The 24,584-nt window shown below is 45.4% G+C and overlaps 1 protein-coding gene across 6 annotated transcripts in view; it reads left to right on the top strand.

The window, feature by feature from the left end:
* ssp3 (SCAPER domain-containing protein short spindle 3) overlaps nt 1-24,584 on the top strand; it is a 281,587-nt gene that overhangs the window by 125,117 nt on the left and 131,886 nt on the right. For all 6 annotated transcript variants that reach the window (XM_075680651.1, XM_075680649.1, XM_075680648.1 and 3 more), the window contains 2 exons: nt 7,598-7,835; nt 19,233-19,382. In XM_075680651.1, coding sequence (XP_075536766.1) covers nt 7,598-7,835; nt 19,233-19,382 — 388 coding nt within the window. The remainder of the gene's footprint in view (nt 1-7,597; nt 7,836-19,232; nt 19,383-24,584) is intronic.

Raw genomic sequence — 24,584 nt, 5'->3', positions numbered from 1 at the left:
TTACAAGTTTATGCGGCTGATAAAACTACTATCCTTACTTTGTATAGTTATCTGCTAACTTGCTATCGCAATCAATGCTTCGCTTTTCTTGCAAAACAGCGACATTTCTTTTTTCACTCTGCACAAGTCAGCGTGAAAAACACGCAGATGGAGCAAGAGCCATCTCAATGTCGGGCACGTTGGACCGTGCTGGCCGCGTCCAGTTATGTTTGCTGCTCCAGTGCTTCGAAGTATAGATGTCGTCGTTCATGCCAACGTGACATAGCGTGTGTGTGTGCATGCACACACGACGTCAGACTATATATGCGCCTTAACCGAGCAATTTCTTTCTCTGACTTTCATTAGTTTCGAATTTTCGAATAATTCGAATTTTCATAGCATCCCCGTGGAATTCAAATTAACAGGCTTTTACTGTATATATTTCCCATGTTTCAGAGAAGAGGTCCCACGTGTTTGCTAGCCACAGAATTAGTATACTTTGCTTGCTGCTTCATATGCTGTGCCACTGCCATGTTGTGCCCACGATGTCCTTTTAATGTAAAGTATTCTCTGAGTCAAGCTAGTTTTCCATATCTGGTTGTCCACATTCAACAAGAGCCTTGATGCGTTCTGCCTTCACTGGAAGAAGAGCGCTTCGGGATGGCCAAGCTAAAAGGCACGGATATAGTCTGGCTTAAGATAGACGTGATCCATGTGTGGCACAGTTATTCTACATTGGTGAAAATTGGAGGCTCTACATTATAGTGTGGCTGGCGTGGGAATAGAACATGTCCTATTGCATGTCGGAGCAACTGGAACAGGTTGCATTGTGCGCTAGCTTGGCGTACCAGCAGCATGCTGACCTATATACAGTTTGGTTTCACTGATGCGAGCGTATTGAGTTTATGCTTTCTATAAACAACAAAGCACCTACTTGCCGTGCATTTTTGTGCTTGCGCTGTGGCAACAGCTGATCGCCGCGCTTCTGCAGGTCATGTTTAAAGCGCAGGATAAAATTATAGCACTCTTAGGGTCTTCAGCATAATGTATCCGACTTCACTGGCAGCTTCTTGGCATGCTGTGGAAACGCCAAACTCGTTGATCGATCAGACAACTGCCATCATCTATAGTAAAGGATGATAAGTAGCTGAGGCTTGGCATGGTCGGGCTAGAAGGGCTTGGGGCTAAGTGACGTAAACTCACGGCCAGACAGGCCGGATTCTGGCCATGATGAAGTTTCACCCATTTCTCTCTGGCAACATTGCATTCCTGCCTGGCTTGCTGCCGCATCTAGACCATGGCCGTCGCTTCACATTCTCCTTTGTGACAAATGCAGCATGTGGTTCCTGCTGACAGCATTTCTGGTGCTGCATCAGGAAAGCTTTCATCCGTCTACTTTGATGCATCTGATGTAGAGACGCACGAAATGTCTCAAAGATGATGCAACTACCAGAAATGATCACTCAAGAATATCAGCCCTAAATACAACTTACCTTTGGTTTTTATGCATCATCGTGGCTCTTAGCACGTATAGTCATCTTGAGAAAGCATTTGTCAAGGAGATCTTGCATGGGTAAGTGAGTGTGCTGTTGAAATAAAGCTTGTGCAGCTTCGTCAACTGCAGTTTACATGCTTTGTGCGCGTTTTCAGGTCTGCATCATACTTGCCTGCTGTGCAGTGGTGCACGCTTGCACTCAAAGCTGGGACAGGAACGATGTGTTCAGCCTTTCTCTACTCAGCATTGTGCACTGCACAGCCATCCCTTGTGTTCGAGTATATGGTTGAGCACACGATGGCCATGCAATACATCGGCATTCTTGCAACAGCTCAAACCATGTGCGCAACGAGGAAGCATGCAAAGAGAGACACCCATCAATTTGCGTATGTTGAGCGAGCAACGCGGCTGGGCGCTGTAAGATTTGGAGTCGGGCTTGTAGGATGATCGGAGGAACTTGGGGCGACAGGAATAGGCGAGCAGGGTTTCTTTGCAGTATTTACATTTTAAACAAGAGATACATTTACACAGTCTAGCGTGACTCCCAAATGGATCCCGCAAGACGAAGCATACAGCAAACGAGCACACATCTCATGAGTACATTGATGAGCACAGAGCACGACGACGAGCACCCCCTAGCAGCCGACAACACCCGCTTATAACCACTCCGTTCGACGTCATCATTCAACGTCACCGTAGAAAGTCCTTATGGTCGCCTTTGTGAGAAGAGGGTAGGGGTTTTACACACACACATGCCGCACAGCTTTCGGTGCTCTCTCTGAGGGCAGTCGACCTTTGCAGCGCAGTCGTCGTGGTATCCATTGTCTGGCGTCCCCGTAGTCAGGTGGTCACGCCCGAACCCAGCCGGCGCCTCTACATTCCAGAGCTGCCTTGCACAGCGGCCTCCACCGCTGCACATTTTCTGGTGTCTCGAAAAGCGCATGGGGAGGTTCTGCCAATTACCTCTCCTCGAGAACTCCCCTGAGCTGACCCCTCGCCGCGTGGCTGCCGGTTATCCACAGTTCTCTGAAGTGCGCCACCGCCCCGTTTAGATCAAAACACGTGCAGCGGGCTGAAGTAACTTGCACTTTGCCACCCTGGCAGGCCATTCCTTACAGCGCCTAGCACAACTGAGAGATCAGCAGTTGTATACAGGTCTCCAACTTTTGCCATTTCCACATCACTACCGCTTGCTGGCAGTTGCATGCGTGGTCTGCTTAGGTGCTATTTAAAGGCTGCTAATAAGAAAATTAGACAGTTACCAGCCCCCTGGCTTTGTCAAGATTACATTGATAGTATATGCTAAGCATTTATAGGCAATTTAAACCAAGTGAAATTTCGTTGCGGTTGGCCTTTAAAGGGAGTCTGTTGCATTGAATTTATTCTTTGCATCTTTATCTGATCAGTTAAGTGATTTGTGCCTCTACTTCGAGAAGAGTATAAGAGTATCCAAGTTGGATTTAACATAGGTTAATGCTTCTGTGGAATGCCCTTTTTTTTTTAGACGTGTGCAAATACTCAAATACAGACTACTTCTATTAATTCGACCATCACGGGACCAACAAAAGCGGGTAGGATTAAACAATAAAAAAGCAACTCCAGAACACACCACTGATTTAATTTGGCAGTATTTGCTTGAATCTAACACGTCCCCAAATCAAATGCATGCCCACTTTCTATGTGTTCAAAGTAGAAAACTACCGTAGAAATAGCATTAAAGCTCTTAAACAACAGGGAAGTCTAATGTGAACCCGATATTATAGTAAGGAAAATGGGCAAAGGTCTAATATGTGTTGCACAATGGTGGCTGGTTTTCTTAGGTCAGCTTGGCCCCAGGGTATTTTTAAAGTCCGCTTTGCTGCAGTACATTACTCTTATGTAGTAAAGCATACAAATGTCGCTAATGCTATTTCTGTTTTGTTTCCAAGTGCACTGTGCAGGCAATTTTCTACCCAATCTTCTTGAAAAGAAAAGGAAGGCGTGTCGTAAAATTGGGTAAATAACGTAATCGGACATTGGTGAGCTATGGATGTTGCTTGAAAATCTCGCTAGTGCTTACTGGTCAAGTTCGAATTATCTGGTGAAGGGCAATTTTAGAATTGAAATAACAGAAGTTGAGGTCCATAGAAATTAATGGGGCAATGGCCAGAGCCTTTGGTCCTGATCGAATCAACCGAATTCGAATTACAGAAGTCTACTGTATCATCAAATTGAGGGAATGCTTGAATCATTCAGTTTGCAAATCAAATGTCTACTATTTGATTTTTTAAAATATCCAGCGAAACACCCAGATCAATCAAAACAATAACGCGACAAAGACAGAGGGAATGACGACAAAAGCAGCGCATATTTTGGAAAGCACGAAATCATCTGCAAAAATCGGGCTGATTAGCTGCCTCAAGGCACACAGACACGCATGTTCAGACATGCATGTTCAGACACGAATGTTCACACGCACACTTATTCTCACAGTTCAGAGTTGTCTTTCGGCATGTGAGTTTAAGCTGTGGGGATTCCACTCTGCGTGCGGCTAGGGCTGAAGGCAAGCTCCGGATCTAGCCCCACGCAGTCGCTTCGTGGTACTCCCAACCCGTAGCGCGGGAATCGCGGCTACGCTGGGTTCGAACGAATAAGGCAACCAGCGGCGTCAACGGTAATAACGTTTATTGCAATTAGCAATAATGAACACTCGCAGAGGGACGTCCTCTCAGTAATAGTAGTAAATAGGCTTGCCTCGTTGTCTGGGTGAGTCAGACAAACGAGGTCACTCACGGGATGCGGCAGGTGCTTTCGTCCAGGCGGCAGGTGTCCGGCGTCCCAAGAGAGCGAGTCTCTCCCGGTGGCGCGCTTTTATGCTTTCTTACCTTTTTGCGAGGGGAAGTCCTCCTCGCCCGCCGGATACGTTTCCCTTTCCCGTGAGCCGCGTAGGGGAAGAGGGGTACGCGCGTCATCCGAGCGACGGAGAAAGGGAGGGCGCGTAGTGCCTCTCTCCCATGTCTATGCCGGCCTGACCCGTCGCCACGTGCGAACGGGACGCCGCGGGTACGCGGGAGGAAATGGAGGCGGGTGCTCCCCACAAAGCATACAAACTTGGTACACATGTCAGTGGGCCTGAACACCACTGCAATAACTGTCATTCTAACCCCTACAGGCCATTAGGCCTAATCAGTGCTGCTTCGTCGGGCATCAGTGACTTAAGTTACAGTTTGGTGCCGAATCGACGCAGATCTATTTACAGCGGCCACATGATACAATGAAAGCTGTCAAGTTGCCTTGCCAACAGAAGCAAGTGTATGGGATGACAGCAGCCTTGTTAAAGGCAGCCATCTTTGCAATACATTGTACAGTGGCCTCTCATCCCTAATGCCCTTCATAGGTGCACACCGGTATATTTTGTAGCTTCAAGCAGTCACTCACAAAACTATGTTGATATTTACATGGTGTGCGCTACGGTGTCATGCGACTAGTATGCTGACTGCTCGGCTGGAGACATCTGTGCGTACATCAGTTGGACAGTGAGAGGGGGTGCCTCACGCAGATTTGTCGTGGCCCTCTCGATTTTAAAATCATTGACAGGTGGTAAATGACATTGAGCATGATTATGAATAGGTCCCAATTCTTTATTGTCAGTGCTACTGCAGTTGACCCGATGTTGACATCTGTTTCGGGTTGACCCAAAACAGATGTTTTATTGATAAAAAGATATTTTCCAGACCTTCATATAGAACTGAGCTGTAGTGAACGCTGGCATACTACCGTACTTACTCAATTCTAACGCGGCCTTGATTGTAATGTGCACCTGTTCTTTGCAAATAAATAAAGGAAAAAAAGAAACACTCAATTGTAACGTGCACCCGTTTTTCGCGACTAAAGAAAAGAAAAAAAGAAACAATCAATGGTAACGCGCACCCGTTTGCCGTGACCTAAAAAAAGAAAAGTCCTTTACAGTACCACACACCTCATTTTTTCATGCAGAAATACAACTTTCTCTCATTTGGAAAAAGCAAAGGTTTACTCCCAGTGCACTAAAGTTGCGATAAAAATGTTGCAGTTTCTCCCTAAAGGCGAAGCATTGATTACGATAGCAGATTAGTAGACAGGTGTACGAAATGTAAGGATAGTAGTTTTATCAGCCGTATAAACTTTTAAACATTCACTTACTAGCTAAATTAGCAAGCATGCATGGTGTCACGCACGTGCAAGCAAACATGAACAAATCTCACTCAACGACCATGGAAACTCTTATCAAAACACTGGAGCGAGGAAGTGCGGTAGCAGGAGCGAGGGAATTGACCTTTGTGTGGCCTCTCGCTTCAACGTGAACTAAGCAACGAGAACACACAGCGGTGCGCCTAGATGTGTAGGCTCTTGTCTCTGTTGTAGATCGCTTTCAAAATAGGGGCCGCACGGCCACGCCGTACGTAGTAGCCACCAATATAGAACACTTCTCCTGTTTATGCCAGTCCTGCACACAAGTTTCGGAAACACCGAACGCTTGTGATACGGCCCGATTTCCGTCGTCTCCGCATGTGTGATTGCTTTCCTTTTAATTTTGGCATCGTGATGTACTTGACATGTCTTTGCACTCGGCATTTCCATGCTGATAGAGCAAACACAGCGAATAGGAAGACGGACGATGCATTAACCTAAGCCAAAAGAAGCATTGCCTAAGCACCGGTACTGCAGCACATGGAGATAGCTACAGCAGCTAGCCTCGAAGTGTGTATGAGGCGGCCATCTTGAAATGCTGATGGCGATATGGTAACGCAGATTTAGGGTTGTACTCAATTCTAACGTGCACACAATTTTTGGACCCGTTTTATCGGGAAAAAAAGTGCGCATTAGATTCGAGTAAATACGCTAATTTGGTGTTCTGTTGTTAAGAGTAAGCCATGCTGTACATCTTGATCCCTAGGTACAGTAAAACTTTATTAATTCGATCCTCATTAATTTGGAAAATTGGATAATTCAGACTTGTCCTTTGATCCCAGCAGGCATATGCTTAATACAATGAAACTAGTTAATTCGGATGTATTTGGCTGCACATAGGTTAACTTGGACAACTCTTGGAGCTCGGCAGGGGCAGAGTTCCGCAAATGTACGATGCAAAACAGAAAAAAGGGTGTTAGCGTCCACCAAAACGAAGTGGCAGAGTCCGCATTGCCATAGTCATCAGTGTAAATCGTACATGAATAATAGCAACGCCAGTATACTTAGTGTCTATTTGGGCCTTTAAGGCATCTATTCTTGCATTTACCACCACGTATAGCACCGCATTGCCGCATGCCTTCATGACTGCGTAGTAGCCATCCATGATTACGTGGATTGAGGCCGCGGGTTTGTCCGCAGCAGTTGGGGCAAGCAGTAGTTGCGTTTCGACTGTGCGTGTGTCGGCTGCATGCCTTCAGAACCACTAGGTCATCGTCCATTATTGCGTCAAGAGCGGCCGCGGTTTCATCCGCAGCAGTTGTGGCAAACAGTAGTTGCGTTTTGACTGTGCATATGTCGGCTGCGTGCCTTCAAAACCACTAGGTCATAGTCCATTATTGTGTTAAAACGGCCGCGGTTTCGTCCGTAACAGTTGCGGCAAACAGTAGTTTCGTTCTGACTCAGTGCAAATCTGTTGAGAATGAAGAGTACTGGCTACATAGCGATGGATGGTGACCAGCTCACTGGTGAAAAAACAATTTGAATGCGCATGCAGTAGTGTAAAGGGTATCTCAGATGAAGACACATGCCGTAGCCATGCTGGGAAGGAAGTCGCGAGGCTTTCGCCACTGTAAATGCTAATCAGCTTGAGAGGATGAGAATTACAGCTTCTGCTCTGCTTTTATCCATGATTAAAACAAAATTGGCACATTCATTCAGTAAATAAAGACGTGTTGACATAGTAAGCATTTGTTTGTTTTCTTGAAACCTTTGATAATTCAACATTTGGTTAATTTGGACATTCTTTCGGTCCCGTGAAATCTGAATTAACAAGGTTTTACTGTACCTTAGTTACTCATAGCTTGTAGCAGTTTTGTTATGGAATGCTAGTAGACTCGAGCACGTACAGCGCTGTGCCTTTTTTTTTTACGGACTCTATTCTAAAACTGTATTTCTTTTTTTTTTTTTTGACAGTCGGATCAAGCATCGCAAGGAAGAAGACTCAACTCAGCTAGCAGCAACCATCGGAGTCACACAGCTAGCTGGTTCGGTGTCTCTGCTGTATGGCACGCTGCTGGAGATGGGGGTGCCATCTGGTTGGCGGGCTGGGAACCAGACACCTGCCTTGTTGTCTCCTGGACGATTAGCAATTGCAAGTGCAGCAATAGCCCTGCTTAACCAAGTTGCACGGCTTGACTTGGCTATGTTCCAAGTGAGTTCTTGTGTTTGCACACAGTTATTGTGAAAATTTGCAGCAAAGCAGCAGTAGTGAGAAAAAAAGGAAGGTCACAGTTTTGGCCTTAAAGGCAAAGCATCTCCATAATAAAGTTGGTATTAGACAACCACACAAAGTAGGGTTTGTAGCCTTATCGGCGGTATATATTGTGGTAAGCATTCTCTAATTAAATAAGCATGGTGCCATGCATGTACAGGCACACATGAACAGATCTCGCTTGATTACCACAAACACTAGCTGTCACAACGCTAGCATGATGAAGAGCACTGACAGTGGGCAGTGAATACTACATGCTGCGTTTCACTTCACCAGGTCATTGTAGATTAAGATTATGCAACCTCCAGCCCTACGTGTACAGGAGCACAGCACGTATGAAGCCAACTGCCATATCGGCTCGGCTTATCTTTTCACTTTTTCACCTGCCACAGATTACCTTCAATATACCGTGTACGGGCTACATGTCCACTCAACCACATAGAGAGCTATTTGCTGTTGTGGCCAGGCTAGAGGAGGAGACATGACCTTTTCTCCCTTCGAGCATTCTTGATAACTTGACCTCTAAAGTCAGGTGTGTGGGAAGACGACATACATCAAACAACCATCCTTTTCAGCTCACCCTTTCACACTTTACCTTGTGTCTACTGCATGTGGTGTATGGTATGTAATCTTATTGCACTTGTATTTGATACTGTCCTGCTGTCGTGATGCTGGAGAATGAAACACTGTCAAAAGCATGAGTTAAAGAAATGCTTTATTGGGTGAACTTGTCCCCGGAGAAAAAGAAGAAAAAGCCAGCACTCGAAGCACAACAAAGCAGCGGGCATTATTGCCGATCGTCGAAATCTGATCCATGTATCAAGCCTGTCAGCTGTGTATACATGAGTTGTTCGACATTCTAGTGCAGGGCGTCTACCAACCGAGAAAACCGGGAATTCTCAGAGATTTTGAATAGTCTGAAAATACTCAGGCAAAACTCAGGGAAAACTCAGGGAATCTGTGCTTCTATCAGGGAAAATGAGCCGTAATTTTGTTGAAAGGGAACGAAAGTCACGGTAGTGCTTACTCGAGTAACAGAGAGGAATCGTAATGGAGCCTCTTTGATGCCATGTTGTCTGCTGAAGGAATTGCCAGTGTACAGTCAGCGACCGACTTTCCAGATGGCTGACAATTTAGACTGCTTCGCTGCGCCACCATATCCCCAATGTATAATGTATACAGTCAATCCCGGATATATCGAACCCGGATATATTGAATTATTGCCTATATCGAACAGTTGAAAAATTCCCTTGGGAATCCCATGCAAAAGTATAATGCTATTGTTCACGTATATAGAACTCCTCTGCACCAGCATATCGATGTATTGAACCCCGTGCTGAGCTGCGCCCCGGCAAGTGCGCTCCTCCCACTATACCCCACCCCTGCAAGTGCGCTTCTTCCGTCGCATCCCAGCCCCGCAAGTTCGCTTCTCCTCACGAAGATCTCGCGATGTTCTCGCGATCTCACGCGTGCCGCCCCGCACTCTGAGAAAGGGGTGTGTGGGTAAAAGGCACGTGACGAGGAACACTTGGAGTGTGATTGGGTGTAAAAGGGCAGCGGGAGGGAGAAACCACACTGACCGCAGACGCCCATTTCCTGTGTCTTGGTTGGCTGACACCGCTGGCCCAGTGAGAGGAACGAGGTCAGTGCAGCTTGCGCTTGTGGTAGTGCGGAGACTCGGAGCGGTGCATCTTTTGATTTGCTTTGTTCCTTTTATTCACAAGGCCAACGCGAAGGCTTGAGACTCGTGTGGTGCAGTGCGTTTTTCTTTCGGCTTTTGGCACGTGTTCCGGAACCATGGCCACGAAAAAACACAAGAATTTGAATTTTTCAACAAAGGCGGACATCATTCGACGGGTGGAGGCTGGCGAGAAAAAGTCGTCGGTCGCCGCGGCGTTCGGAATGCCTCGCAACACCCTGAGTACGATCCTCAAGAACAAAGCCGATGTAAAGCTGAAGGCAGTGCATCCAGTCGCCCTGGAGCGTGTTGTGTGCGCGTCCCAACCTTCAACAAGGTCGAAAAGGCATTGTACGCCTGGTTTTTGGAGACACGTGCCAAGAACATACCTCTTGACAGCCCAATGCTCATGGAGAAGTCCAAATAGTTTGCTGTGGCCTTCGGAGAAGAAAGCAGAAAACGACTGGTGCAGAGGCTTTTAATCAACCTTCGATTAGGAATCGAACTCAAGATGGACTTCCTCGGAGCCATTCAAATGCTGGCTGGTGCTTGGAATAACGTGAAGAAAAGCACAATTGTGAACTGCTTCCGCAAAGCAGGCTTTGTGGTAGCTGCAGATGACGGATGTCTTGACAGTGAAGATTATGACGCCGAATGCCTGGACAGTGAATTTCGCGAGCTCTCGGCATTCCCAGGTGCCATCCCAGGCGACGTTACAGCACACGATTTCGTCAGCGCTGACGGCGTGCAAGCTGTAGCGGATTGCGCTAATGTGGAGATTGTGGCTGACATCATGGGTGACGAGGAGGCAGACTCGAGCAGCAGCAAAGTGTCCAACGAAGAGGACCAACCACCATGCACTGCAGCTGAACTTGCATCAGCTTTCAGCGTCATTTGGCGCTGTTGTGGCACAATGAAAGGAGCTGGCCTATCTCACTTGGACACTGTCAACAAGCTTGAGGACAGCTTAATGAACTTGATGGTGCAGAAGAAAAAGCAAGCAAAGGTCACAGATTTTTTTATTCTGAAATAAAATGCTCTGGTCATCGCGCTGTGTTTTTGTTTTTTTACGCACCTTGGAGGCACAGATCGGCAAGTTCCCGTTAGTCACGACATCAAGAAACTGCCTTGAGATGTGTGGAGCTTTTAGAGAAGCTTTTGACATGCATATTTCACGTTTCAAATTATCGATATATCGAACTATTTCGTGATCCCCTTCGAGTTCGATATATCTGGATTCGACTGTAGTCAATGTATAAGAACGTCTGAAATTTCGGACGCGAGAACCCTTCACCGTCTGAGTTCGCGCACTTCTTGCCATGACTGCCGGTCCGAAACAGCATTAATCAAAGCCACCACCATCGCCGCCATTTTTATTACCTTGCCGCCTCGAACCGGTGCTCTTGCACGCAGATCTGCTGGCAGCTGTAACCACCACCGTGGCAATGCTAGGCCTAGCTGCTTCGACATTCGCTGTTAAGCTTCTTGCCGTTCTGTGCCATGTTTTTCATTGAAAGAATTCGCCGCTGTAAGCAATGGCACCTACTCCCCCTTTGTGGTCCTTGCGATCTGTTTCGAAGGTTGGAAAGCACAGCGTGTTGCATAATGCCAGTTCCCGAAAGTCAGCTTCGCCACATTACAGCAATGTTACGTGCTGAAGCATAACAAGCGTGGTAAGGGAGCAATTGTCATGGGACACAGTATGTATTCATTAATTATGCATGCGTGCACTCGCCATATCCTGTCATAGTGCGAGAACCGATATGCCTAATTATTGTACTGGCAGTCCTTCCGAGCTTTTTCAAATGTGCCTGCGGCGATTTGAGCCCTTAAAGAGCCTTTTACCAGGTCTGGCCATTTGAGCCGTGCATACTATGCCTGCTAACAATCATGTCTGCTCAGTATTACGTCACGACATGCCGCGGAAAGAGCTGGAATTTCAAACCAAATGCCATCTGCTCTTTTCCTTGTGGGCGCTGTGCTCCCAGTCGGAGAGCGGACGTAATCGCACAAGTACGCCTACGTACACCTGTGAGCAAAGGTATATGGACCACAGGGTCTCCGAAAAAAACTAAATTTCTTTGCCAATAGCATGCATAAACTGAAATTGACGAGTAGACTGGAAAGTTCCCAATGCTAAGTTTGGACTGCACTTCTCAGTTTCAATTTGTATTCACAGGCTGTGGAAAAAATTGGCTTTATCGCGCAATCCTTGGTTCGTGTACTTTTGCTCATGGGTGTGCATTGCACTGCTGTGACGTTGCTCGTAGTGACATCTGATTTCGAGAATTATTAAAGGCAACATCCATTATTTGTGTAATCTGTTACTTCAATAGACGAATTAAAGTGTAGAGAAATAATAAAACACACAAACCGAATGTCTGTGTGTTCTTGTTTTACTTCGCACCGCTGCAAGAGAGATCTACTTCCGCTTTGTCTGCATGTTCCCACGTCACGCAGTCGCACGCGCAGACAACGAAAGTATGTCATTTTCTACAATGTTCAAGCATGCGATCATGCTCTGTGATCCGCTTGTGTCTTCCTCAGTATTCGTGTAGCACTGGCTTATACTGCTAGTCAAGTGTTCTCGTGCGCAGCATGCAAAACCGTGCGCTGTGCAAAACAAGACAAACACAACAGCATGCATGCAACACCATCAGCGGAAGTGCACCGTGCAGCAAAAGAGCGAGGGAAAAAAAATGAAGGCAGGCCCGTGATGTACGCGTCATGCGATTCTCGAGCTCCAGTGTGGGAGAACGCAGGGAAAGAATTTTGCTTATGGAGGCTAGATGGGGCAAGTGGAAAGTGTCTCTCTTGGTAGTGGCCCTTGCCTACTGAAATCATGGGTTCGCAGCACTGAAATATTTCTATCTCGGCTATTAATGAACCAATTTGAAATATTCTTGCAGTAGAACGCTCCCTAGAGGGCACGTAACAACTTCTAGGATATAAAAAAAATTTGCTATGTGGCCTGGTGAGGGGCCCTTTAAAGGCAGCAAAACACATGCATTCATTTTTTTTAACTGGCTGATTTTAATAATAATATTTGGGGTTTTACGTGCCAAAACCACTTTCTGATTATGAGGCACGCCGTAGTGGAGGACTCCGGAAATTTTGACCACCTGGGGTTCTTTAACGTGCGCCTAAATCTAAGCACACGGGTGTTTTCGCATTTCGCCCCCATCGAAATGCGGCCGCCGTGGCCGGGATTCGATCCCGCGACCTCGTTCTCAGCAGCCCAACACCATAGCCACTGAGCAACCACGGCGGGTAACTGGCTGATTTTTTGGACGTTCTTGCGGCCCCTAGGGAGTCAGAAAAATTGGACATTGACTGTACAACTAAGAGGATGCTTGAAATGGTCCTTGGGGTGAATGCACAGAGGAAGGAGGACGAGAACAGATACGACCTATGCATTGAGGAATGAACGGGAAAGGAAGTGTGCTGTGGCTTCTTTGAAGGAGTTTGAGCTCAAAAAACAGTGTTGGCTGATGCCGAGATGCTGCGCCCTTCTGTTTTCTTTTTCAATAAAATAAACACTACTCCTTACTATTCAAATTATATTAAGTTTTCTTTTTTTTTAACATGCTTACTAGAGAGTGGCAGTATCAGGTGACATGGTGTCCACCCATGTTGACATAAGATGAAGTTCTGTGTCACTCAGGGACTTTTACAAAGGCACTCAGGGAATTTGAAAATGTCAATTTGATAGACACCCTGTAGTGTAATCGCTGGTTCTCATGCTCATTCAAGATTGTGCACCACTACTTTCGTCGTGTATGCAGTCTGATCACAGACAAGATTTTTTTTTTACTATAGAATCAGTGTAAACATACAAGAGACTTGTGCTAGAAGAAAGTGCATCTTTCAATGGGAGGTACCTTTGTACATTTGTTAGCTGCTGAAAACAGTCAACACAAAGACATAAACCATGCACACATGTCAATAAGGAAGGGTAAAATTAGCCTGGACATCCATATAATTGCTGTTGGAATAAAAAAAAATGATTTGAATGTGTAACATATAATACATGTAATACACAGGCTCTCGCTCGCCTTGCCGTCATTTGCCCTCGTCGTTTCTTTTGGACCACCAGTGTAGAACCCTAGAAAGTTCTGTTGTGCATACGTTAGGCTTACGCACACAGATATGTTGGGAAAATATTGAATTTTTCAGAGTATGGTGCCATCTGTTTGAGGCTGCGCAAGTAGGCCTGTGCAGATATTCAATAATTTCTAATATTCTATGAAACACTATGCTATTTGGGATTTTCCTTCAGCTTATATTTCAGTACTCTGAATTTTCAAAGTATTTCTAACGTTCAGATATAAATTTGAAGATGTGTGCGATCCAGTTTTGGTTCAGTGGGCAAGACGTATTTCCATAGACAGAGCTCAAAGCCAAGACACTTCAGAAATGCTGAATTCATTTGTCGTGCAGTTACGCTCCTCTCTCAATTGAACCATTGTATATGCATAGTGCGTGCCAGTGGACGTGCCACTGGTGACGGCTTTGCTAAGTGCACTCGGAAAAGATGGCTTCCCTGTTCAAATCATGTTTTAGGAACGAAGTAAGCAACACCCAATTTCACATGTAAAGTGACTAAACCTTCAAGGCGTGTCGAACAACAATTGTTGCGGGGCAGTGTGCTCAAATACCTGCAAGGACTTGCCGGCGGCATGGTTCTATTTATTTCTGGTGAGGCTTCATGAGCGAGAGCAATGGTAGCAATGGATCGCCGTGTTCAGCACAAAATTGCTTGTTATCATGCTTTATTTTGTCATCACAGTGTTTGTTGGACTCAATTATGTTTATATGGGTAAGCGGCAAAGTTTATCACGACTTACCCATGTTTTGGTTTGATTTGTCAGCATTGGAGCATGTGAGCTAAGAGCATCTCGCTTAGGTTCTTGATGCCGCTTGCCACCTCTACCCTTTGCCGCTTCTTTATAGTGTTGCTCTTGCTTGAATACAAGACTGTACTAGTGCATTGCTGCTGAGGCTTGCAAGTACTGATTATGTCAGTTTTATGTGGCTCTTCAAATTGTCGCACCAGCTGTCATGCAGTTCATGTTTTTGGATCTATTTTATGCATGGCTTCATGGATGTTGAACTGTTGCTAGCTGGTTCATGCAGAGCTGTTGATTTTTTTTAAGTACAAGGTTTTTGTCTTGCCTCATTCGTAAGGGGCTTAAATCACACCACATTTTATTGGAATTAATACAGGCAAGTGCTTCTGTAACAGATTTATTTGCTTTACCCAAGAACATCTTCAATATCGTGGTTGCCAGGCAAATGTGTTAGAAAAGAAGTAGCTCAGAGAAAGGGTTGCTGTTAGTTGCTGCATATGGTATTGCTGTCCAATTTTCACGGAAAAATTCATCTCCTGTTTGTGAAGTCATTACACCTTGTTGCTGTCTGAGCAGACTTACAATGCACAGTGCTTTTTTGCATGTGTATAATGTGCTCAACTGAATTCTTTCATATTATCTTTTGTGGCTAGGCATGCAATGCCTATGCTGCAAGGACTAAACTTGGCCTTGCTGCCAGTCGCTATCTACCTTAACCGGTTCTGCTTCACCTATAAGTATATTGTGGGGCTTCTTTCTTCCGTAACATTAGAAAAAAAAATTGTGATAAATTGCTAAGACTAGCGTTGTACGTTTCTAAGAAAATTTGATATTGCAAAAGCTGCAGCAAGAAGGGCAGTTCGTCGACGTACGCAGCAACATTTTTTTGACAGTGGTGCAGTACTAACTGGCGCTTTTTTTCAGTCATGCATTTGGTGACTTCATTAACTAGTTTACGAATTCCCATTAACAAATTCGTAATCTTACTCTTCTTGGGGCAGCTTTGACGGCACTTATTCGGCGATGTCGTGTATTCATCGGTAGAAAAATCACCACAATATGTACTGCCATGGAGCTGTGTGGAGTTGTTTGAGATATAAGCCTGCACCAACAACCTGTGCCTATTATTGAAATGCAGAAACAGTTTTACGGCATTTGTAGAATAAAAAATAACCAATAGAGACATTGCCTTTTTGTCAACAAAAAGAAGTGGCTACTTAACACGAGCTCCACTTCAGATAACCGGGATACGTCACGCTGTCTGTAGGATGCACCTCCCATGATTATGGGCCGAGTTGTCCCAAACACCAATGGCATTGTATACATATCTGCTCTCATAGAGGCTCACGCCTCTCCTGCAGCTATCACCGCTGAAGTAGTGGTCTGGCACCCAAACAAAGGGAAAAATGGCAGCTGTGAACTTCAGCCATCCTTGCTTCAGTGTGTTTTCTGCTACTGCATCCTGAGTGTACTTCCAAGAGCAACCGCTAGGTGGCCATCAGTGGCCTCTTTATAGGTTGTGCACTATGCGCATAGCTGCGACCAAAGTATCGGACATAATCCAGCATCTGCAGTGTTAGTAAAATAGCGTCCATGAAGAGCCCTGTACTTGCTTTCGTTGGCAATTTGGAAACTCATGGATTCTTGGCTTTTTCAAGAGCTGTACAACTGCTCTGAATTGGTCTGCATGGACTTGGCACACAATCCCAACTTAGACCTCCATACTTCATGAAGCAGTGCTGGTTAGGCGTAATAGCCAAGGCAGGGCAACTGAAATAAAAATTCACTGCTGGCAAGAAACATTTGTGAGCAGTTTGCTGTAAGGCTGGTATGGTTGTAAGAGCGGCTCGTCGGGGATCAGGCCTGAGATGGCAAACATGGATTAAGTCAGAGAAAGGGGTGCAGAAGTGGTGCTTAAGTTTGCGAGTGAGTAGGCAACAACTACAGCAAGCGCGCCTACAAAATTTGTTTCTTCACTTACTATATTGAACGAGTTAAGCTTACGTGTAGGCTGAAAGCACTAAGCAGAATTTGCACAACATAGCCTAGACTGCAGACAGACATCATGCAGTCAAGATTACATCTCAAATCTGCACTTCATGGCATCACAACAATGCGCAATAGGCAAATGCCCCTGCCACCTTGGTCATGGCGAAATTTCGAGTCGAATAAACTACAACTCTGAGCAAAAGTATGTAAATGAACACAGTAGAACTTTGTTCATACATTTAAAAAAGATCCAGTAAAATATGTACTACTAATCATGAAAGTGTATGACGAGAAGTCACTCAAAGAATTGACACTCAACTGTAGTTCACATCCACTTAATGCGAAGTGATGCCGGTGTGGGTTGTGCTGGTAGTGCTCGAGTGTCCCGATACACGCATTGTTGTGTTTACGGCATCGACAAGGTTATGTTTGCGCTGCCCAAATTCAGTGTGGGCCAGTAGCTTCCTTGAGCGGGGCATTTGGTGGGAAGCTTTCATATGCGCAAATTGTTTTAGCACCAGACGCCGATGGGCGTCCAACTTGTAGGGCTCAAGTGACCCAAGATGCATGTTGTAATTTTCCTATTATGTGGGAAATGTAAACAAAATCGAGCTGGTGAATGATACCGGAATATCATGCCTACAATGCCACCAGAGTGATACATGACGCTCCCTTTGCTTCACCTGCAACAGGAAACGGCGGCATGTTTGGGTTATCACCTATTAAAAGCGTGCAGTACGCTTCCAAAGGCATTGAAACGGATAAGTGAAGATGTTTATCGCAATAGGGTTGTCGCTTATTAAAAGCGTGCAGTACGCTTCCAAAGGCATTGAAACAGATAAGTGAAGATGTTATCGCAATAGGGTTGATGGCGATACAGTCGAACCCACTTATAACAATACCGGTTATAACAATGAAAAGCTGCTGCACTGTCAACTTTTGTATGTTTTCTATGGGGAAATGACCTGCTTACTACAATATCCCCATGATGCATTATCAGTTATAACGATGAAGTCTGGCTTCTGGGTGTCCATGCCGAAAGGTAATGGAATGCGAAATCCTTGAGAGGAAAAAAAAATAATAAAAAGTGAAATACGAGCCGCTGCATGATTGCCTGCCACCCCAACTGCTGCCGCACGCTTCCCTCCATGAGAGGTGCATGCCAGCATCACGCGCACCTCTCCCGTCGCCTTTCCACCACTCTGAACACAAAAGGACTGCACCCATAGCTCTGCGCTGCGCCACCACCTGAAACACGAATGGACCGTGCCAACTGCGCTGACAACGCTGCCGGCACTGCTCCCAGATTGCTCACTGGGTTTATTGCTGGGCCCTCATTCTGCGCAATTATGCTAACAGATTAAGTTGCTCGTGCTTGTCTTTGTTTGCTGCATTGAAGTCCTTCCTAATCACGTTGCTTCTCAGCCTCGTTTGACTTTCCACCGAAACGGAACACGGCTGATCCACCTGCTGATCATTGGCGATGCACAATATTGCGGGTAAAAAAAAAGAGCACTGCTGTAGATTTGGAAACGAGGTGCTTCTAACCAATGAGGTAATTGTCGCGAACATGCTTGCATCGGATAGCGACAGTGACAGCCACCACTGCAGTGCTGACGCAGTAGGGCAGGCTGCTTCAGCATTGTCCCCGTGGGAAGTCCTGTAGATAATTCAGTCCCTCATGGGCTTGTTAACGCGAGGGACCTTCCGCTTCACTACGTGGAGCACCTGGATGCTTTGGAGAAGGATATTGGCAAGCTTCGCGTAAAGCTGGATTTCTGAAGCTAAGATGCTGCCATGGCAACCTTCCCATATTTTTTAAAAGGTGCTGTTTGGGGCCACCAAAGCGATGCCTCAGCAGAGCTCATATGCCACTTGCCTCTTGTGGCCATTATTTGCAGTTGTTATAGCAGTGCCATTCTCGAACGCCGACAGCCGCAGCTTGTTAACATACGATCAGAACATGTAGAAAGCAGACACAATCACAAGCCAGATGGAGGAAAGTGGTGGGGAGGAGAACTGGCCTCCCTACCATTATAGTTTTCTGGGAACAGCTATGCCATCCCCCATTTCTTTTTTTTTTCCCATAACCTATTTATAACAATTATCGTTAATAACAGTGGCATTTCCATGGTACTTGAATATTGTTATAAGTGGGTTCAACTGTAGCCGTGAATGTGGTATATGATGACCCAGAAGGAGATTTGCTAGTACCAGAATAAGAAACTTAGTGCGCACTGTGTTTTCATATGAGATGGTCAAGTAGGCATGGCAAGGAAGCTGCTGCAGCAGGTGGTTACTGTTTTCGATAGCACACCTCATGCCTTTTCCTGTTTACATGGGTCTAGCAGCTAGAAAATAATATGATTGCAGTTTGGTGATCTATTGAACATTCAGGCAAAAACTGTGTTTTCCAGAAAATTATAAACCAATAAAAAGTAAGTCTTACTGTATTTGGTCATTTCTTGTGTTCTTGATTGCAAACATTGGCACCGAGAAATCGCACATAACGGGATCGTATCAGCGAGGTTCTACTGTATCATATGCTGCCGGCACGGTAAAAAAAATGAACTCTCATTTCTTGGAAATATATGTAAAACGGTGTTTTTCCTCTGTGATGATTAGAAATTCACTAGCACAGATTATGAATTTGTGTAGGAGTGCAGCTGGGGAAGTTTGACTCGATTTTGATGAATGTATTGCTGTGAATATGCAGATGCACATTTGAAGAGGCGTTAACAACTATGAAGTTGCACGTCTTTAGTTCTTTTTGGGCAATGTGTGGGCATACCTGATGTTGTGACTGCCTAATGTGTGCAGGCGGTGCTGGGAGCAGAAGGCATGTCTCTGCAGCTGCGCCACATTGCCAGCTACCTCCTATGGTACTGTTCCCACTGGGAGGAGTGGGCCCTCCTCCACCAGGTGGTGCTACTCATTGGACATTTTGCTGTGCTCTCTGTGGACAACCAGGTGTGCTTATTTGAGCAGTTCTCTGCTTGTTTTATTAAATTTTATTACATTTATTTTATTGCACCTTTATGCTTATAATTGACCACTGTATACAACATGCAGCGTTAGTTAGCCTTTTGTGAATATTCAAAGCTCTCAAATAGTCAGTGCTGTTCAATATTTGCTTTGGCTCAAAATTCAGTATTTGAAGTTTTCGATGTAGAGTTAAACTTTGATATAGCGAACTTTAATATAACAAAGTTCTTGATATAACAAAGTATTTTACAATTTACAACTTCTTGTCCAAGAAACAACATGTATTTAGAACCTCAGTATAAGACTGTATACACGATTTCAATATAATAAAATTTCACTGTTGCCACGAAGGGATACTGAGACTATAAATGGGAACTTGCTCAGATGCAGATGGTCAAATGTTGTAATTACAACCGGCTGCTTGTGAACGCACCTCTCAAATCGTGCACCGTGCGACCAAGAGCGCCCATCAAAGCCGAGCAGCATTATGTTCGATATAAAGTCCAAGTGTGATAAGATGCACAATGTACCATATTTACTCGATTCTAACGGGCCCTCGATTTTAACATGCACCTGTTTTCCATGACCAAAGGAAGGAACAAAAGAAAAAGTGCCCTCGACCGTAATGCGCTCCTGTTCGCCATGACCTAAAAAAAAGAAAAGTCCTTTACAGTATCGTGCACCTCATTATTTCATACAGAAATACCACTTTCTCTCATTTGGAAAAAAACAAAAGATTTACTCCCAGTGCACTAAACTTGCGATAAATAAAAGAAGTTGCAGTTTCGCCTGAAAGGCGAAACAGCTATGGGGAACCAGTGCTGGATAGGCGGCGCGTTGAAAAGAGTGCATTGCACGCCGCCCTGGCGACAAAACGTGGCATATTCCAGCCGCTCGACCAGACGACACGTCCGCGGCTGTTTTGTAGTTCGTATGTTTCCGTTTTCGCGCCGCTTCAAGTGGACAGTTTTCATAAAGAAGCTAGCGCCATCAAGTGAAGAAATAAGAAGCTTCATATATTTTTCATAGTGTGTTGCGGTGAGCATGTGTGTTTCTTTAACGGTTGCTTCGTGTGCTGTTGCCATGCTTGTGTGGCAACCTGCCTTGCAAATCTAGCAGCTATGGCGCCGGTCGTGCTGCGCTATGGTTTCAGAAGTATTAGTGGGCCTGAAGACATTCCATATTTCTCTGGCTAGACATAAAAAATTCTGGTGTTACTTCGCCACAGTAGTCAATGGAGAAGAAAGCTTTATCGCATCAGCTGACTCGCGCAAGCAAAGGTTTGAGTGCTCCACTGCTCGATCCGTAACAACCCTGGCTACATTTAGCACTAATTACATAAATTTACCGGATGCATCTCAGCGCCGAGTCCTCATCCGCATGCGCATATTTAAAAACACATAGGCGGCTTAGTCGCGTGTGCACCGGCAGTATGCGCACACAACTCGTATTACAAGGCAGCTTCCCTCCCACATAATTCTTGGCAATGAATGGACAATATTTTCCTTTTGTATCGTTCGCTTGGTGCGGTGGCATTGGAAGGGGCTTGGCAGTGGTATAGCGAACGAAAAATGGATGGCACATATGCTGGATGGTGCAAGCTATTGCTCATTTTGTTTCCGATGAAATGCTGACTGCAGATTCTGCTGTTTGGTACTGGCTGCCATGGCTGACCGTCTTCACTATCGAATAAACCAAGCACACATGCGAAATTCGATTTAGAAACCAGCCCAACACTGCTTGACAAGGCGACAAGACAGGAACTTACTCCGCCCACCTGACTGCTTAGATCCAACGCCGCCTCCGTTCTTGTTCGTAGGGTTTAGATGGAAAGATGCAGAAGGGTACATCCTCCCTCATCCCGACGTAGTTGTGGCACTTGTATACGCAACAGTATCGTCGGCGTCCTTTTGTTTTCCTTTGACTTTCAGGGCATGCTACGCCACTACCAGTAGCAATTTTTGTCCACGGGAGCGGCTGCATTGTGTATGTTATGACTGCCAGGGTGGCGCTGCAGGCGTTGTGAAAACTCCAGCGCTGGTTCCCCATTGTGATAGCAAATTAGTAGACAGCTATACGAAAAGTAAGGATAGTAGTTTTATTGACCACACAAACTTTTAAACTCTCACTTACTAAATTAACAAGCATGGTGTCACATGAGTACAAGCAAACATGGAACACGTCTCACTCAACAACCACGGAAACTTTTTATCAGAATGCTGGAGTGAGGAAGTGCTGTAGCAGAAGCGAGCGAATTGATGTTTGTGGGGCCTCTCACTTCAACGTGAACTAAGCGACGAGAACAAAGCGCAGGGCACCTAGATGTGCAGACTGTCTCCATCGCAGATAGCTTTCAAGATAGGGCTGTGTGGCCATGCCTACACAGCAGCCGCTGGAGTAGAATGCCTCTCCTGTTTGCACCAGTCTTTTACGCAAGTTTTGGGATCTTTGGATGCCCGTGATACAGCCCGATTTCCACTCGTGTCTGCACATGTGATCACTTTCCTTTTAATTGTGGCATCGTGATCAACACTCGGCTTGTCTTCGCAGTTGACACTTCCATGCTGATAGAGCAAGCACAGAAAATGGGAAGACGGATGGTGGGATAACATTAGCATACGCACTACAGCACATGGAGGAAGCTACAGCAGCTAAGCTCGAAGCGCATACAAGGCGGCCATTTTGAAAGGCTGATAGCGATATGGTAACACATATTTAGGGTCGTACTCGATTCTAACGTGCATGCAATCTTTGGACCCATTTTATTGGGAAAGAAAGTGCAGGTTGGATTCGAGTAAATATGGTATGCATTAGGCGCGAGTGGAAGCATGCGAGAGTGAGCCAAGAAGGTTGGCAACTCGATGAGCGCTGTCTACCCCCACAAACAAGGGAAAGGGGGGAGAAGAGTGCTGAAGTTAATGCGATCAAATGCGCAAGTGCACGCGGGTTGTGTGTGGGGGGGGGGGGGTGGGGGAGGAAGTTGCCACACATGTCCTTTTCTACTGTGGCCATGGCTTTGCATAGCTTTCAGCATAGCCGAGTGCATACGCAGCCTGCGCACTCTGTTTTAGTGGTACTCTGCCACATGTGCAAAGAATGGGTGCATCAAGATGGCATGGCATCATGCGTTCTGTCTTCTCACATGTGATGTGTGAGAAGCAGACGAAGCATTCGTTTTCTGCTGTCGGCAGTTTTCATGATAGCGTCGTCCCACTGCAGGCGACACTATCTGGTGCGATGGCAGAATAGACCCAAAAGCGTGGCTGGCTTCGCTTTGTACTGCTGATGTGAAGCTATCATCTGCATAGCATGAAACCATATCATTTTGCCGTCTCTCAAATTCAACGCAATAAATTTCTGTCATATTCAAATTTGCTCTCGATTGCCCGATAATTTGAAAAATTTTTCAGGCCCCGTACATGTAAGAAAAATGTATCATCGACTGTACTTATTTGCAAAAAGAATGAATTTAAATACAACAAGACAAATTGACGATTTTACTTACTTCGTTATATCGAGGTTTAACTGTGCTCGAACCGAACAAATGCTGTAGAACCTTGTCAATACGCTCCGGAAAAAGGCTTGAAGGAAAAGGAAAGCAGCAGATCCAACGAGTTAAAATCTACATACAGCGAAGCTTTGTGTGAGGCAGGTGCCATGTGGTGATGGCACAAGTAGCCCAGTGGTGGTGACGTCGCACGCGTCCGCTGTTGTGATTGGTTGGCCTATTCAGCAAGAGAACAGCCACGCAGCACCCACAGTAATGAAAGTCTGGCAGGGTTCACAAAGAAAAGCTTCTTTTTCAAAACGTACCGACCGGAAAGCGTGCAATTCAAAGTCACTAAAGAATTTGGCAAACTCAACTGTAGTTGGCATCTAAGTGATGCGAAGTGTGGTGTGAATTGTTGCAGCACGAGATGACCACGTGTGCTGAGCTGGTGCACTGAACTGATGAAGCTCGAGATGCATATTGTTTTTGTGGCTTTGGCAAGCTTACGCTTGCACGCCTCGAATTCAGCCTGGGTCAGCAGCTTCTTCCAGCGTTCTAGAGGGAGGTTCTGATGTGCCCACTCAGTGTAAATCGGCACGATATGCCAGTGCTTGTCAAGCTGATGAGATGCGAGTTGTCCTTTTCCTACTGTGTAGTGTTTTAAGACAGCGATGGGAAACCAAAATGAAATCGAGCCAATGGGCGATGAATATGATGCCACCAGAGCAAAATATGATGCTTACATTGCGCCATCTACAGCATGCCTCGCGCCTTGTCTTGTTTACATGGGATCTAGCAGCTAGAAAACATATCATATGATCGCAGTTTGGTGATGTACTGAACGATGGTTCCAGAAGGTCATGTTTTCTGGGAATGCATCAACTGGTAAAAAAAAGAATGCATAATTTGGTTGGGTCATTCCTTGTGCACTCGATTACTAATGTTGGTGCCGCAAAATTGTACAAAATGGGATTGTATCAATGAGGTTCAACTGTACGTTCTACTCTAAAGCAAAACTTCATTGATAAGCTCTTGCTTTGTATGAAAAATAATTTACTTTTCTCGAAATAAGTCACTCTGAAGAATTTAAATCTGCATCAACAAAAATATTGACCCTAGGGGGATGTATTTCTCAAATCTTTTTGGCCCTCAAAGTTAAATGTTGCATTAGTGGGATCTTTGCAAGAAAGAACCGCGATCTGGTTAGGATGCTATAAAAGAGAAAAGAAATCATGTGTAGACTCCTGCAAATGACCACCTACAACAGTATTCAGATCATTGTCAAGGCAACCTGGCACATTTGGCACAAAATAAGGCTTCAAAGAAAAATGTTTAATCTCCCGTCTGCCACATCCACTGCTGCTTTCTGTTGAAGAATCCTGCGGCTTCACAGCCATCAGAGGCATATTTGCATGAATTTTGTCTCCAGCAGCAGCTTTACTACAGAAGCTAGTGCATTGCTGTAAAACTCCCGAAGGAAAAATTTCAACACCATCTGGATTCATACTTTCTGGTTAAATTCCTGTATTTCTGGTGCTGGCTATATGCTTAAAGGTACGGTATTAGAACTGTTAAATGAGTCACACTCATCGCATTAGTTTGGAAAAATGATGGGTTTTGAATGCACCACTCGGTGAACAATGACAGAAAAACGCCCTGTGTGGAAACGAGTCTCAAAATGCCGAGTCTGGTGTTTT

Source organism: Dermacentor variabilis, chromosome 2, assembly GCF_050947875.1.
Source record: "Dermacentor variabilis isolate Ectoservices chromosome 2, ASM5094787v1, whole genome shotgun sequence".
NCBI classification, from domain to species: Eukaryota; Metazoa; Arthropoda; class Arachnida; order Ixodida; family Ixodidae; genus Dermacentor; species Dermacentor variabilis.
Note: the sequence above shows the minus strand (reverse complement) of the source record. Positions and strands in the feature narration are given on the sequence as shown.